This window comes from Amblyomma mixtum, unplaced genomic scaffold (assembly GCF_055824585.1).
Source record: "Amblyomma mixtum isolate Tamu unplaced genomic scaffold, ASM5582458v1 scaffold_29, whole genome shotgun sequence".
NCBI lineage: Eukaryota > Metazoa > Arthropoda > Arachnida > Ixodida > Ixodidae > Amblyomma > Amblyomma mixtum.
The window spans coordinates 294555-311315 of record NW_028317726.1 but is presented as its reverse complement, the minus strand read 5'-3'; the positions used below and the strand labels follow the sequence as shown (position 1 = coordinate 311315).

At 50.0% G+C, this 16761-nt stretch overlaps 1 protein-coding gene across 1 annotated transcript; it reads right to left on the bottom strand.

The window, feature by feature from the left end:
* Positions 1-9687: 9687 nt before the first annotated feature.
* On the bottom strand, positions 9688-16729 carry LOC149324476 (uncharacterized). The gene has a single exon (XM_089565503.1). The coding sequence runs from the start codon at positions 15561-15563 to the stop codon at positions 11052-11054; it is 4512 nt and encodes a 1503-aa protein (XP_089421629.1). The 5' UTR covers positions 15564-16729; the 3' UTR covers positions 9688-11051.
* Positions 16730-16761: the final 32 nt, after the last annotated feature.

Here is a 16761-nt window from a genome sequence, read left to right as displayed (position 1 = left end):
GGCTGGAGCACACTTTCAGGTGCAGCAAGTTCGAGCGTTTGTCTCACAGCAGACTGATAGTGTCGTCTGCCCGTCAGCGACGGTTATCAAATATTCCGTTGTTCTTATCACTGCCGGCAAAGGGCGTTGGAGAAAGAACGCTCGACTGCGAAACAATCAGCGCGGTATGCAGCGAAAGAGCCGATGACCACAGCTGCTCGTGTGGGATGCGCTGGCATTAATTAGAAATTACATTGTGTACTTCCGATTTTTCTGCGTAATTAACGCGACGGCTGTTAAAAGGTCGTTTCTAGCTGAAGCGCGGCACATGCACTTCGAACGGCCGAAAGCGTTTCGGCGATCACTCATGAAAACGGCTACGAAACGGCTAGCGACACCTGCTACGCAGTGTGAAAATCGCGAGTTGGCGCGAACATGTGAACGGAGACTGCCTTCAGCCTACTTTTACTGTAGCTCTTTATTACTGATGACGTGAAAAGACGAAGGCTTCTAACAACTTTTTTGAGATCGATTTCTGCGCCCCCGACAATAATCCTGATTTAGGAGTAGTTGGCCATAATTTTCCGACTGCGCCAGGTATACATTTATCGTAGAATAGTGAACAGAAGCTGCTGTGTCAGTTAAAAGCGAAACTTTCCGCTTGTTCAAATACTGTTCATGTACTGTCGAGGAATTTCGGGTTGTTGTATTCGAACTGTCACAGACATTAAAAGAGCCACAGTCAGATTGGAAAACAGATAACGTTGTTCCGGTCCAAAAGAAAACAGTCTTCCCTCTCTCCTTTCTGATTACATTTCCAATTCTCTACTTAGTACAGTCGCGAGCAAAAAATATTAGCACAGATCACTGGCGATCAGAATTGGGATATCTCACCACGCGGCGCTGCGGTACGCAGACCTGCCTATCGGGCCGTTCCCATGTTTCCATCGTAGGGGGGGACGGCAGGAAGTAAGCTTTATCAAGCGTGCACCGCCCGAGCGTTGAAGTGCCGACCCTGCGTGACTGTGCATGGGGCATTTATTTTGGCTCGGTTATCATGAGCAAATATGGCTTCTTTTTATTACCGTTTTTTTATGTCCGCGATGGTTTGTCAAAAGAAACTCGCGGACACAAAAGATGATAGCGCTGCTTTTAGCCAGTAATTTTGATGGTCCATGGCGGTCCGTTGACCCCCCTAATACTTTACAATGGGAACGGCCCGGCACTATCGTTATCAGCCTCTTCGCCACCCGCAGCCCTACGCGTTTTCATTCCGGCGCTCCCGTGTTCCGCCATGTGCGCTAATCTTTTTTACCCGCGACTGTACATGCCTGTATTCACCACAGCGCAAGAAAAGAGAAGGAGCAACCGAAAGACGACACAGTGGACTTTCCCAGACTTGAGAAACATTTAGGACATGCAAGCATGGATGAAGGTGAATACATTATTTAATGGCCGGGGCGCATTCTTCACTTCTTCTTGTCTCTTATCTTCATATATCTTCTAGCATTTATCACATACAGCGGAAAATAATTGTTTCTCAAACATGTCACCGTGGCTTCAGGGCAGTCCATTGCAGCGTGACGCATGACACTTTTGATAATTTTATTACGGCAGACAAAGCGACTGCATGGCGGTAGACGTTCTGAACAATTTTGGCGCGGTTCTGTATTCATTTTTTCTTCTAAAATTCTCCTAGCTTGCCTTGCTGAATAATGTAGTGGGATAGGTTCAAAGTTCGTTTCGCGAAATCCGACCTTAAAATTGTAATAAATGGGTTAGAATCAGAAATAGTGTCAGTTAAGATTCGAAGCCGCTTCCCAGCTCTCACCCGCCGTGCTCGTCTCAAGAGGCGACGGTCTGTTGAGCTTCAGGCCTTCGAAGCGGTCCTCCCCTCACCCGCCGTGCTCGAACTCGCTGACCGGCGGTCTGTTGGGTTGCGCCTGCCGGGCACCTTGGAGGACTGCTAGGACGACCGACCAACAGTTTCAATCGTTTATTGCATCTCGATCTCTATTTTTCCAAAACACCGAGACCAGCGATTAAATAGCCTCGCCAGACAAAGAACATCCAACCTCGCCAATCAGGCGCGAGTTTCATGCATCTGGGCGGAACCAAACGTTTCGTCACAGTTTCTCCTCGCAATCGCACGCACTGCACCAATCACGACTCTCTTCGCTCTCTCCCGCGGTCGTCACGCACTACGCAATGTTCGGAGTCCGCGGCTCGCATCCCGCGCACCACTGCTGAAGACAGGCGATTCTTGCAACCCAAGGAACGGGGTTCTTGTTACCAGCCGCTCATCTCACGCGCGAAGTCCCGCCGCCGGAAGCTCTTGTTGATCGCACTTGCCCCCGCGTGGAGAACGCGGCGTCGCCTTACATCCGGGCGGCGTAGGTTGCTTCGAAGATCGCAAACGTCCGCCTAGAGATGCGCTTCAGCGTTCGGAGTCCGCGGCTTGCATCCCGTGCGCCAGTGCCAGAGACGCGCGAGATTCGCATTGCGGGGAGCGAGGTCCTTACCCGCCGCTCATCACACGTGGGAGGTCCCGCCGCCGGAAGCTATTGTTGATCGCACTCGCCGCCACGCGGAGAGCGCGTCGTTGCCTTACGCCCGGGCCGCACACGTTGCGTCGAAGAGCGTAAACGGCCGCAGCACGATGCACTTGAACCGCTTGAGCCATGCGTGTCGACGCCGCCGACGCTCCAAGGTTCGCGGGAAGCGCTGCCGGCCCAGACGAACTGCAAGGCGCGCACCACAACAACCGCTCTCGAGTAAACCTAGTCGCAGCGACGCTCGCCGGAATGTGCGGCTGGCCCAGCTGCTGCGTCTACCCTTGACTGCCGCCGGCGCATTCGAAGGGGAACTCGCAGTCTTCTCCGGTTCCGACGATGCACGTCGCGTTGAGGAGCGTAACAGTGTCCACACTCTCATGTGCCCTATCGGGGTTTGTATCGGGACCTGATTCAGTTTAACCGATGTTTACGACATAGGCTTCGACATGACAGGACAGAATGTATTATATATAACCACGAACGCACCTAGATCGGCATTGTACTCAGAACTAAGCCACTGTCTCCCACTCTACCTAAAATGGCATGTTACAATAAGCGGTGAAAGTTTTTTTCACGTGTTCCGTCACGGGAGACGCGCGTACCGAGACAAAGATAAAAGCAGAAGATAACTAAACTCAAATAGTAATGTAGACAACGTGACAATATAAAGCTGGCCCGGTGATTATTGATTTTGAAGACACTTCAAGAAACCGAAGAGAGATCAGTTTATTGATTAGACGCGCAGAGAGTTCGGCAGGGAAAATAAATATCTGGCCGGCTAATCAGCACTGAGGAAGGGGAAGGGGAGAAGAAAGGGGGTCGCCATCGGTGACTGCGTGGTGACTATGGGGTGAGAAGAGAGGTCAACCAAGATGAATGGTCAAATATGCACTATACATTTCTGAACTGCGTTTCATTTTTAGAGTATGCAACTGCGGCGTGGGACTCTGACTCAGTAACCCTCGATAAGATGTCAAGAGTCGCACGGAATAATGCAGCATAATTCGTAAGATACTCTTACCAGGTTAACACTAGCATCACCGCCTTAAAGAACACGATCAAATGGGAGACACGTCCGGTCCACCGTACCGTGCCTAAAATATCTTTACCGTTAAATCACATGACCACAATCATACTCCAATCGACCGCTTCATTTTCATAAAGGCTCTTACTTTAATATCTCAAAGAGGTGACCACAGTATAAAAATAAGTGAAATTGCTGTTCGAACAATTTCCCCGTACCATTAAAGAAAGAAAAAGAATTTGCAAGAATGCATAGTGTCGAGCAGAGAAAAGCAATTCGCGAGTGGGTTAAGACAGAATTGTTCCCGTCCATAATGAGCATGCCGCTGTGTGTAATGTAGTGAGATCTGCGTTTCTTGCATGCGTCTCATTACGTAATGATTTCTTCCAAGCCTCTGACAGCGCTAGTCCAACCTGGTGTCGCAAAGTGAACGAGGCTCACAAACGCCCCATTTTCTACCCTTTCATGATACTGCATGGACCATCGTGGTTGGTAAAATAATTTTCTTTCACTACATCCTCATGGGTTTCCACTAGTAATGTTCTTGACAGCATATAGAAAACGAGTCATAAGTGTAAATACCTTGACTTTTCAAACATCGAATTTTCTTCATTTTTAGTGATTCGCCGCTAATGTGCAAACAATCGGTGCAACATTTACAACAACAAAAAAATGGAGACAACCAATTCCAGTACAACCAATTCCCCTTCATCTCATAACTCCTAAAACTACATTTCATCCGCAAAACTGGTTGCAGCCTACCCCCGCCAGTCAATATCGCTGAAACCTCCCCGCCTCCAACGCACCCGCCAAGCAACCCACTGTGAGTCGCATGTGTAGGTAGCTGCAGTACGTTTATAAACCGGCGGAGACCCGCTCCGCTGGTTTATAAACGTACTGCAGCTACCTACCCGTTCCCCGGGCCCGGGCCCCGTTCCGAGTTACCCGAACTCGGAACGGGGCCCCACTAGTACCACTGAATCGAACTTCACAACTACAGTGCTGCCCCCTCACATGAGCGGCCTCCGAGATGGGTAGCCAAGTGGCAGGATCATGGTTGCAGAATGCAGCGCGAAAAGACAAGGACAAACGAAGAAGTGGACAGGACAGCGCCAGTCCTGTCCGCTTCTCCGTTTGTCCTGGTCTTTTCGCGCTTCATTCTTTAACCATGATCACTGACCAACAAGCCCAGACAGCCACTTTAGTTCATAAGAGGCACGAGCAGGGCGACAAGACACCAACGAATGCCTGCTGCGGGTAGCGTTGCCGACAGCCGGGTCAAGGCGTCGATGCCACAGCTCCCCACTGGGTACAGTTCCTTGCCGGTCAACAGCGAGGCGAAGCTGCCAGACCCCCTCAGGCAGAGCACACTCTGTGAACTTGCACATCTAGCAGCCGGTAATCCGATGGTGGGCCGTAAATGCCACGCCCGGTGACCCCCGGGCAGACGCTTCCCAAAGCGCTCCAGACCGCCCACAAGAACTGCAAATGCACAGTACCGACCATCAAATTCGGCCCTACCCACGGAAAGCCAGTTGTCTATTTCAGTACCTCTCTCACTACTCCTAGGCCCATGGACTCTAGGAGAAGTAGAAGTCCACATTTGAGGACCTTTTGTTCTTTTCTGAAAATAAATTTGTTCCTCCTCCTCCCCGCCCCACTTCTTTTGTGATGCTCGTGTTAGTCAATGTCATATACCATTAAACTACTGCATCAGCCTACGCTGCACCTTTTTTTTTTATTCCCCGCTTATGGTAGTCTTTACCTGCAAACTCATCTTACCATTTTTCCAAATTTGTCCATTTACTTTCAATTACTTCTTGCTATTAGTTCAATTAGAATTATTTTTACCATTTTTATTTTTCTCATATTTCGGTGATTCTAACTATATTTAATTTAATAGACGAGCCCTTCGGCAACGTTTCGGAGGAAACGTGCTCACAAGGGCCCAACTTCTGCCCATCATTTTTGAATGTGTCTGTGTGTGTGGGAAGGGGAGGGGCTGGGGGGGGGGGGGGGGTGACGAACAAGGGATCACTTCTCTCAAACCACAATTTTGGAAATCCGTAAGGACAAAGCACTGGCCCTGGAGGCTACGGATAGTGCCACGGGTTGTGTTCCCCATGGTCGGCGCCTAGAACTCTAACGAATTATGGCCGCTAAATCTCTTGCTACACTCATCCGTAATTATAAATAAAACAACTCAATTGATGTACACTTACGTATGCCGCAGACACTGTTGTGCCATTCTGATTTGTACTCTGTTCGTTTCGTTTTTGTTATGTTTTTTTGTTTCCCTATGTGCTCACGCCTCTTTATTTCCCCACTTCTGTATGAGGACGATACCATTATGAATGTATGCTACATGCTGTGGGATACTCTGATACTTCAGTCAAGTCATTCTAGGATGAACCGACCTTTTTCAAGTCATTCTTCTGGCTTTTTCTCGGCGCAGCAAACATCCACAACATGTTGAATCTATGAATCGAATTAACAGATCCTCGTGCATGAGGTTCTGACGCGCATATCGAGGCGCTGTTAACGAGCGTTCCCGCGGTAGTCGTAATAGTCATTTTCCCTTGTGTTAGTCCAGCAGCATCTCCATATATATATATAGGGTGCTGGGACGGTGGTGCCACACTCAGCCTCTTTCTTTGTGCTGTGTATTTTCATCTTTGGATGCTATAGAAAGGATGCATATACCTCAGTGCTAGGTGCACCTTGATGGGCTGTCGAATTCTCAGTGGCATATTCATTCTTGTGTCTACTGTTAAGCAAGCATGCAACCTCAGTAAGGCCTAAGCAGACAAGCATGCAACCTCAGTAAGGCCTAACACACGGAACAGGCTAGCTTACTCCTGCTTACTAAACATCATCCCAAACAAGCCTCAGTATTTTGGTTCCCATGGTGACATGGTGACATGGGACCAACACGGAGGAACCGTGCCTGCCCTGGGAATGCCCGTGCTCTCTTACACTGAGTAACGCCCCTAGAAAAGGAGGAGGAGAGGTATGCAACGCTGCCTCTCTCCTCTTACGCTTAATACCTTCATTCCCACAGGAAGGCTAGGTAGGTACAGGGTCAATCACACTTAGAGGGAACACGGCACCGCGTGGCTGCGCACATGCGAAGCACAGTTCGACCAAGCCTGTAGTAAACTCGTGCAAAGCAGCAGAAGAAACGAAGCCCCACGTGAAGGTCGCCCTTCTCATTCTCCACTATACATTGATTCATGAACGGGCTAGATGCAATGGCACTCCGCAGGCAAGTGGCCACGCGGAGCCGTGTTCCCTCAAAGCGTGATTGACCCTACACCCAATACCTCATGAATCGCTCACCCAGGAGCAAGAATATATTATCCGCAAATTACGAACAGATCCGTGCACAAAAGCCCGGTTACACCATTAGAACCCTATGCTTTAGAGCCCAGTTTGTCCATACAATGGGGCAAAGGCCACAAAAATTCACATGGTGTGAGCATTTCAATTCAAGTCTATTCCAATCCCTCAGAGGAGCCTTGTGAGACCGTTCTGCTAAGCGAGGACCCTGACCTGAAATGCGGACTGGTACAAAGACCCCACGTTGCAGCACGCACCGCTGCACTGCTCCACTAGGCGCCAAACACAAGGTTACAAAAATATTGTATGGTAAATGAAGCTGTGTTCACTCAATCTCTACCAACTAGCTCTAGCAACGGCTACCCTCCGGCACCCAGTTGGACCGTTGCCCTCGCCAGAACCAGGACACCACAACTGATGGCTTCCAGATAAAGACCACTGGCAATAGTCTAGGTGCGCTGCGGTTATGTCCACCGTAACCATCCTAACTCGGTTAAGCTATCCTTATTAGACCTGATCCCCAGTTACACATAGGCTGTCCTTCAATAGCAAATAATCCGCTCAACAGCGAACCCGTTCCAGTGGCGGTTGTTGGGCTCGTCAGTACACACCCCCTTTTTCTTCTTTTGCAAAGATATTTTTATTTTAAGCACTCCCTCGTCACTTATCGTCACATCGGTTTAAGACTGTTATGAACTGTGATAGGGGCGGGGCACTTTTTTCTTCTTTGTTTTTTTTTCAGACGCAATATATCGTTTGTGGATTGATTCGCCGCAGCGAGACTCACATGCCTTCCGCCACAACGGTGCGCCCATTAAAGCCACACATACACAGATTTCATCGCTTCTTTTTCTGTTCTTTTCTTTCACTCTATCCAGTTACCGCCACTAATGTTTACCTCGGCGTCGCCTTACAGCGTGCATGGAGAAAATTAAAATCAGCCACGCTCTCGTTTACTGATGCATCGGTTATGTATAGGTGAGGTGTATTTTGTATCTTGATGCAAACGGCTCCTAACAAGAGCCCCGCCTTTTCGTTGTTGCTGTTGCCTAACATATTTGCCCTCTTAAGTCGTGGCTCGCTTCGACGCGTGATAACATGCGCGATCAAATGCGTGCATTCATTTTGTTTGTTTCCAAAGGTGCAGCGTTAAGGGTCCCCGTTAAGCGGAAAAGGTGGCGCCATCCTCTGTGCGTCCGGCTTTTCTGAGTCGCGAAACTCCGGATTGGTCGAAAATGCCTGACGTCACACGTGGAGCAGCGGAATTGGAAACTGATTAAAACATTGCATAAATTGTCATTTAAATGTGGCAACACAACTCAAACTTTATTACGACGTGCAAATGTATACTTTAATTAAAGTTCGCTGAAAAGAAAAACACCAAGGCACTTTCGTACGGCTTGGTGAGAGCGGGCTGTTACCGACGTATTGGCATAGGTCGTTCCTACAAAGGACCAGAGTGAGACCATCCATTTGCAATACTGGACCAATTACCTGCGCTGCTTCGCATATATGTCATCTTGTATTTCACGCAACGTGGCTGCTTACGACTAATACTAATGAGGACGCGTGCGATCAGAGAGACAGTAATTAAGGGAGTAGTGATTAACTAACAGCAATGTGCACGTCGGTGACGGGTCATTGCAAGCCAGCAACAGCAAGCCTGTCTCACTGGACAGTGGTCTGTCAAGTGATCTTGAAAAATCAGTAGAACACGTGATCGGGTAATGAGCTAATGAGCTCAAGTAGAGTCCCTTACTGGACTTACTGGAAGTACTTACTATTAGAACATTTGCTAGCAGACTTACTAGAAGTCACTTACTAGAAGTAGAGCCGCTTACTACAGCGTCTGACCCTTAAAGGCGTAGCTTAAGTCTACCCCAATTTCATTAAAGCACCCCCGGTATGTCCTGTATAGGATATGGCATAAGCAAGGCCGATAGCATGAACCACTCTTTTCTAGAGCGATATCGCGCTTTGTCTTGCCACCACTCGCAATTTCGCCACTTCTACGAAGCAAGGATCCACGCATAGTTTGTTTGGGGCAGAAAAAACAATGCTACCTTGTGACTCTTAGCCACTTCCTTGAGGCTCAGATGTGAGACACCTTCCACAGACATGCCGTAACTTCAGGATTCACCTTGATTGCGCGTCATCTCCACATTTCGTCTTTTCGCTTCCGCATTGGGCGAGATACAAGGAAGAAAAGTTTTGCAAGCCGCTGGTTGGCGTCATGATAATGCAGACATTTTTTTCTTATCTAGAACTGGTGGTTGGTCCCGCTATTCCGGTAGTACTTTGGATCTTGCAGCCGCTCTTGACCTTGGTGCTATCTGTAGGCGTGTCTCAATGCTTGGAGTAAACAGTTGGAAGCGGCCAATGCGTCCGTCGTCTCTATTCTCTCTCTCGTCAGTGTTGCGGCCTTTTCTCATTAACCATTGCAATGTGCACTGAGAAGTTTCCGAAGAGATTTAGTTCAGATAAGCTTTGGTCAATACGGTCCACTATTAATAACCCAGCTCACTTACTGCGATAGAACGTTGTTCGCGGCAAAGCCAGTTTGACTGCCGTAAGCAACAGGATTGAGTATGGATCCACTTCGATAACTGAGCCAAGCAACCACCCCTGGGTGCAATGACAGTAGCCTTCGATCCTAGCTTGCATGGTAGAGAGATAGGGGGCGAAATTATGTGAAACGCTACTAACTTTGGGAGCGCATGCCGTAATTCTAGGTCCCCGTAAAGTGCTGTTGGAGTCGAGGGTTCAGGACAGGAGTGCCGCTGAGCGAAGAGGTAGATGGCGAGAGGAGAATTGGTTTATTTACATCATTTTACAGGATGAGTGAAGAGAAGTGAGAGACGATTCTGCCGCATTCGTTGTCGACTTTTATACACTTCTGGTTCCCCAAATTCCCTAGGTTGAGGACGCCCACGCCGGAGTGGGAGGGGCCTAGAGCTTTCACTTGTGCGCACAAACACAACACAGCACTTAGGGTCACGCCCCCATCACATGTTGAATCCGAGGGAAAGAAGGTGCCGTCGAGGAAGCGGCGACTGCGGTAGGTGATGGTTTCTGGCTAGCCGAAGGTTCCGTGGGTCTCGACAGCTGTTGTTCCTCAGATGACACCCGCCGCTCGAGGCCGGAACAAAGAGGTCACGAAAAGGCCAGTAAGTGGTCCTTTGTCCTTGGATATGTTCGGACGATGCCCGCCAGCTCGTCGCGATGCCTGGCACGCCAAAGAGCCACAGCAAACGAAGCCCTTTGTTCCCCCGGCACGCTCACAGCAATTGGGGAAGATAACGTCGGTCTCCCCGCGGCGGCGGCGCCGGCGGCGACACTTGAAGAGACTTCGGAAAGGCGGTCTGTTTTTGCTAAAACTCCAACCCCTTCTTTATGGTTCTGTACTCCGACCGGGAAGAGCTCGGTAAATGGAATCAGCTGTCACCTGGGTCCCGTGTGTGGTCCAGGACGGCAGGCCTGGGGCAACGGTCGCCGAGTAGAAAGCAGGTTCTCTCAGCCACCCAGGAGACATATGTGTGCTGGCTGCTTCCGCCGCTGCTTAGCCTTCGCCGTACCTTGCTTAACGACGATCCACGTTTGGTGGTAATTTCTCCCAGACCCGCGTTCTTCGACCCTGACACCGCATCTGGCTTCCCGATGACACACGTCGGGAAGTAGTCTTTCCAGGCCCGTGTACTAGGACCTTAACAGCTCCTCCGCGGCCAGGAAAATCTCGATCGGCCAGTGGTAGCAATCCCTTGCCGAGGCGAGATGGGCTTGACTTGGGAATGGGAAGTCCTGCTCTTTTCTGCGAGCACCAAATAAATCCCCCCCCAAACCTCTCACAATGGCAAACAGCGGCCGTTCCGGCCCCAGCAACAAAGCCCCACACGACGCGCAAGCACTCACTCTGCCCATGACCCACCAGGCTTATCACGACAAACATGGCAACCTAACAAATTTATGGTTCCAAGTGATTTCGCCATTAAGTGATAGCATCATTGACCCTTGGGCAACAACCAAGTCAGAGCCGTGCGTGAAATGGAAAGAGTAAACATACATATAAAAAACATACATATAAAAAACATACATAGGTCCGCTAGTAATTCCCAGATACTTATAAAAACAGGAGGACCTTCTTTTACTTTGGCCCTTCAGAATAGCCTGCTTAACCCATCGGCATTGCCATTCATTTTTCCTCTCTTATACCTCACAGAGAAGTTGTATTCCTGAAGGATGAGGCTCCACCGCAGCAAGCGTCCGTTCTTTTGAGACATCTGCCGCAGCCACGTGAGTGGGCAGTGATCCGTCTCAAAAACGAATTTCGACCCGTATATGTAGCATGACAATTTTTGTGCTGCCCAGACTAAGCATGCGCATTCCTTTTCTGAGGCGCTGTAAGCTTCCTCCCGCAGCGTCAGTTTCCGGCTTGCGTACAGGATGGGATGCTCTTCATTGTCTTTCCCGACCTGACTCAATACAACACCCATCCCCCTATCACTAGCGTCGCACTGAACTACAAACTCTTTAGTGTAGTCAGGCGTCCGTAGTACGGGCCGTGAAATTAGCACTTTTTTTAGCTCCTGAAAGGCGCTCTCTTTCGGCTCATCCCAAAAAACCTTTTCGGGCTCTCCCTTCCGCAGTGCATCTGTCAGTGCGCTTGCTCGTTGAGAATAGCGAGGAATGTACCTCTGATAATACCCAACCAGCCCCAGAAAAGAGCGGATGTCTTTCTTTGTCCGAGGCGTTGGAAAGTCAGCTATGGGCTTAATTTTTAGTTCTGAAGGCTGCCGCGTTCCTCGTCCTACAATGTGTCCAAGGTAGGTAACTTGGGAACAACAAAAACTACATTTCTCAGCCTTCAGTGTAAGGCCAGCGTCCCGCAACCTAGCCAACACGCTCCTCAGGTGCGAGATATGCTCCTCCCAGCTGTCGGAAAATATCGCTACATCGTCTAAGTATGGGACCGCAAAGCTTTCCATGTCTTTAAGCACAATATCCATCAATTTCGAGAAGCTATACGGCGCGTTCTTGAGGCCAAAACTTAAAACGAGAGGTCTGAAAGTCCCAATCGGCGAAATGAAGGCGGCGTAGCGGCTCGAGGCATCTGAGAGAGGGACCTGCCAATATCCCCTCACAAGATCCAACGTAGAGATGAACTGGGCCCCACTTACGCGCTCCACTCTCTCCTCAATATTAGGAATCGGATAGAGCTGGTCTCTGGTGATTCCATTCAGTTTTCTATAGTCCACGCATGGACGAGGCTCTTTACCTGGTACTTCAACGAGGATCATGGGGGAAGTGTAATCACTTTCAGTTGGTTCGATGACCCCGATCTCAAGCATTCGCTTAATTTCTGCCTCCATGATCTGACGTTGACGTGGTGACATTCGATAAGGTTTTGACCTGATTGGTTCAGTGGAGGTAAGCTCGATCTCATGAGTTATCAGGTCCGTTTTTCCTGGTCGACTGCTAAACATTCCCTTGAATTCACTTAAAAGTCCCTTAAGGTCATTTAGCTGCCCCTCTTTTAGCACATCGGTCCTCGCGGAACGCGCAAGAATCTCCTCGACGCCACATTCCGCATCGCTGTCTTTCCCTATCTCAGGTAGATCAGCATGTACTTCGTCGGGCATGTTTAACATCATATTTACAACCTCCTCCCTTCCTACATAAGGTTTCATCAAATTACAGTGATAGATGGTGACCTCATTTCTCTTTCCGGGCTTTTTCAGGGCGTAGTTGGTTTCCGACAGCCTGTGCTGAACTTCCACCGGCCCCTCCCACTGCACTTCCATCTTGTTTTTCCTGGATGGTCGCAAAATCATGACCTTATCGCCCGCCTGAAATGTTCGTTGCCTTGCATTTCGGTCATAATATAGCTTTGCCCCCTGCTGCGCCGCTTTCAGGTTTTCTTCTACGAGAGCACGCGTAGAACTAAGTCGGTCGAGCAATTCCAACACGTAACTCACGACTGTTTGGCTTTCGCCCGTTCCCTCCCAGAATTCTCGCAAAATCCGGAGAGGAGAACGTAGGGCTCTCCCATACACAAGTTCAGCGGGTGTGAACCCGGTCGCCTCATGGGGAACTGTTCTAAGCGCGAACAGCGTTGCCGGCAAACAGCTCTCCCAGTCTGTTTTTCGTTCATAGCACAACGCGCGCAGGACCCTTTTGAGCACGGAGTGCATTTTTTCGACACTGTTCGACTGGGGATGGTATACCGAACTGTGTATAAGCTTGATACCGCACCTCTTTAAAAAGGTGGTCGTTAAGGCGCTGGTGAACACGGTTCCCTGGTCAGCCTGAATTTCCGCGGGAAAACCGATTCGTGCAAAGGTACTGAGCAAAGCGTCCACTATTTCGGAAGAGCTTTGTTCTTTGAGGGGGACTGCTTCGGGAAATTTTGTTGCTGGACACAGCATAGTAAGGATATACTTGTATCCTGATTTCGTTTGGGGTAGGGGCCCGACCGTGTCGATTACTAACCGCCGAAATGGTTCAGTGATCAGTGGAACCAATTTCAGTGGAGCTTTCCATTTGTCCCCTGGTTTCCCGACTCGTTGACATGCGTCACACGACTTCACGTACTTCTCAACGTCTTTGAAGCACCCTGGCCAGTAGCACTCCATTAAAAGTCGCTCTTTCGTTTTTTTGATCCCCAAGTGTCCTGACCAGCTGTTCCCATGACACAAACTCAGAAGGTCAGCCCGGTATTTTTCGGGAATTACTAGCTGATCAAAAGTCCTGCCTTTGCGATCTCGGTAGTGCCTGTAAAGCAGTCCACCTTTCTCGAGTAACGTGATGTTACGCCTAGCCACGCCCTCTTCCGCGTTAGCATGCAGGCGCCCCAAACTAGGATCGCTCTTTTGCTCTGCCTCTAGCATCTCTCTGTCAACTTCCAACAGCCGCTCAAAGCCGCGCGAAGTAGGGGACAATACCGACGCCCCGGCGGACTCTGTTTCCTGCGGTTCCCCTGGCGCTGCAGCTGCGCTTATGTTGCCCGATCTAGGGACAACCTCGTCCACTTGTTCAGCCATTAACCTTGGCTCCTCAATTTCAGGTTGTGCTCCGATTTCCCCCTCGCTCTGTCCCAGGTCCTGTGTTAACTGAGCTGCGAGCTGGCGGGTTTTCGAGCGCGTTAGCGCCTGTACTCTTCCTTCTCCAAAGAGCTGTCCTCTCTCACGCAACAGTCGGTCAGACCGATTTGAGAACAGATAAGGATATTCCAGCGGAAGAGTACTTGAGACGGCTGCCTCCGTCACCAGTTTCCCAAACGGACCTGAAATTTCAACCCTTGCCATAGGCAAGCAAACACTGTGCTCCTCCAACACCTGTTTAATCCACGTTACTTCTCCCGTGAAATCTTCAGGCACAACATAGGATGGGTGCACTACATCCATCGTAGCTGCGCTATCCCTGAGCACTTTACACGGCTTGCCGTTTACCTCTAACTCATGAAGGTAGGGGCGAAGAAGTTCAAGGTTTTCATCGCTACCGTTTATGTAGGAAAACACCACTCGCGGGTTTCTACATCTCGCGGCGATATGCCCTGGTTCTTGGCAGTTGTAGCACCGCAACGGTTGCCTGGCCTCAAACTCCCTTTTCCGCGCCTTTTCTACCCCATCGTCCTTCGTTTGACTACCGCTCTTCTCTGGGGCCTTTTCGGCCACCTTTCTCTGCGTTGCACCCTGCCCCGCGTTTCCATTTAGAGCCGGCCTTCTTGAGGAAAAATACTTTCTCGAGGTACTTCCTTTTTCCGACTGCCCTTCCTCCGCACTCGCCTTTCTCCGTATCGAGAATTCGTCAGCGAGTTGAGCTGCTCGCTCAACAGTCTCTACCTTTTCCTTGTCCTGCACCCAGAATTTTACGGACGGCGGGATGCTGCGGAAAAACTGTTCCAGGCAGACGCACTCGACCACCTTGTCCTTACTTTCGTACACGCCTGCCCCCTTAAGCCACTCCACTAAATAGCTTTTCAATGTGTACGCAAACTCCGCATAATCCTCGCTGCTTTTTTTTGTTGCTTCCCTAAAACGCTGCCGAAACGCCTCCTCTGAAAGGCGGTATTTCTTCAGTAGAGCCGATTTCACTTTTTCATAGCTTTCCGCATCCTGTTCGCTTAGCCTGGCGATCACATTAGCCGCCTCGCAAGGTAAAAGGCCTAGCAGGCGCTGTGACCACAAGTTTTCGGCGATTTTGCTCTTTTGGCAAGCCCTTTCATAGTTAACTAGGTACAGACCGATGTCTTCGCCCATTTTGTAGGGATACATCCAATTGTCTGTACGGTGAGGTTCCACCCTGTTTAATCGATCAACAATGCCTGCTCCCCCATTTTGGGCTGCCAGACGCTGGCTTTCAATTTGGAGCTCCATCATTTTCAGCTGTCTCTGTTCTGCGGCTTCCTTTTCTTTTTTTTCATCCTCTGATTTCTTTTTTTCTGCGGCTTCCTTTTCTTTTTTTTCATCCTCTGATTTCTTTTTTTCTGCTTGTTGCCTTTCTAACTCTTTTTTGGCCATTTCCCACGCAATTTGGATATCTTCTTCGTCCGCCTCACAATTTTTGATTGTTTTTATGATTTCTACTTTCTTCATTCCTTCCTCCACTTCCAATCCCAACTCTTCACACAACAGCAGCAGCTCGTCCTTGACTACCTTCCTGAGGTCCATGATCGCTGCCCTAAATGGTGGCCCTGTCTGCTCACTAATGGTTCTGTGCAAACTACCACTGTGCTACAGACACCCGATTTCCAGCAGTTCAAACTTTTAACCCAGAGTTTAAAGCCTGGTGAATCTTAGAGCAAAGACAAAGCGCTCACCCATACACGCAGAGCGATGTCACCCGGTCCATCCCAAGCGCTGCCAGCCAGTTGTTGGAGTCGAGGGTTCAGGACAGGAGTGCCGCTGAGCGAAGAGGTAGATGGCGAGAGGAGAATTGGTTTATTTACATCATTTTACAGGATGAGTGAAGAGAAGTGAGAGACGATTCTGCCGCATTCGTTGTCGACTTTTATACACTTCTGGTTCCCCAAATTCCCTAGGTTGAGGACGCCCACGCCGGAGTGGGAGGGGCCTAGAGCTTTCACTTGTGCGCACAAACACAACACAGCACTTAGGGTCACGCCCCCATCACATGTTGAATCCGAGGGAAAGAAGGTGCCGTCGAGGAAGCGGCGACTGCGGTAGGTGATGGTTTCTGGCTAGCCGAAGGTTCCGTGGGTCTCGACAGCTGTTGTTCCTCAGATGACACCCGCCGCTCGAGGCCGGAACAAAGAGGTCACGAAAAGGCCAGTAAGTGGTCCTTTGTCCTTGGATATGTTCGGACGATGCCCGCCAGCTCGTCGCGATGCCTGGCACGCCAAAGAGCCACAGCAAACGAAGCCCTTTGTTCCCCCGGCACGCTCACAGCAATTGGGGAAGATAACGTCGGTCTCCCCGCGGCGGCGGCGCCGGCGGCGACACTTGAAGAGACTTCGGAAAGGCGGTCTGTTTTTGCTAAAACTCCAACCCCTTCTTTATGGTTCTGTACTCCGACCGGGAAGAGCTCGGTAAATGGAATCAGCTGTCACCTGGGTCCCGTGTGTGGTCCAGGACGGCAGGCCTGGGGCAACGGTCGCCGAGTAGAAAGCAGGTTCTCTCAGCCACCCAGGAGACATATGTGTGCTGGCTGCTTCCGCCGCTGCTTAGCCTTCGCCGTACCTTGCTTAACGACGATCCACGTTTGGTGGTAATTTCTCCCAGACCCGCGTTCTTCGACCCTGACACCGCATCTGGCTTCCCGATGACACACGTCGGGAAGTAGTCTTTCCAGGCCCGTGTACTAGGACCTTAACAGTGCCTACATTGAGGATTCAAAAGACACGTTTTC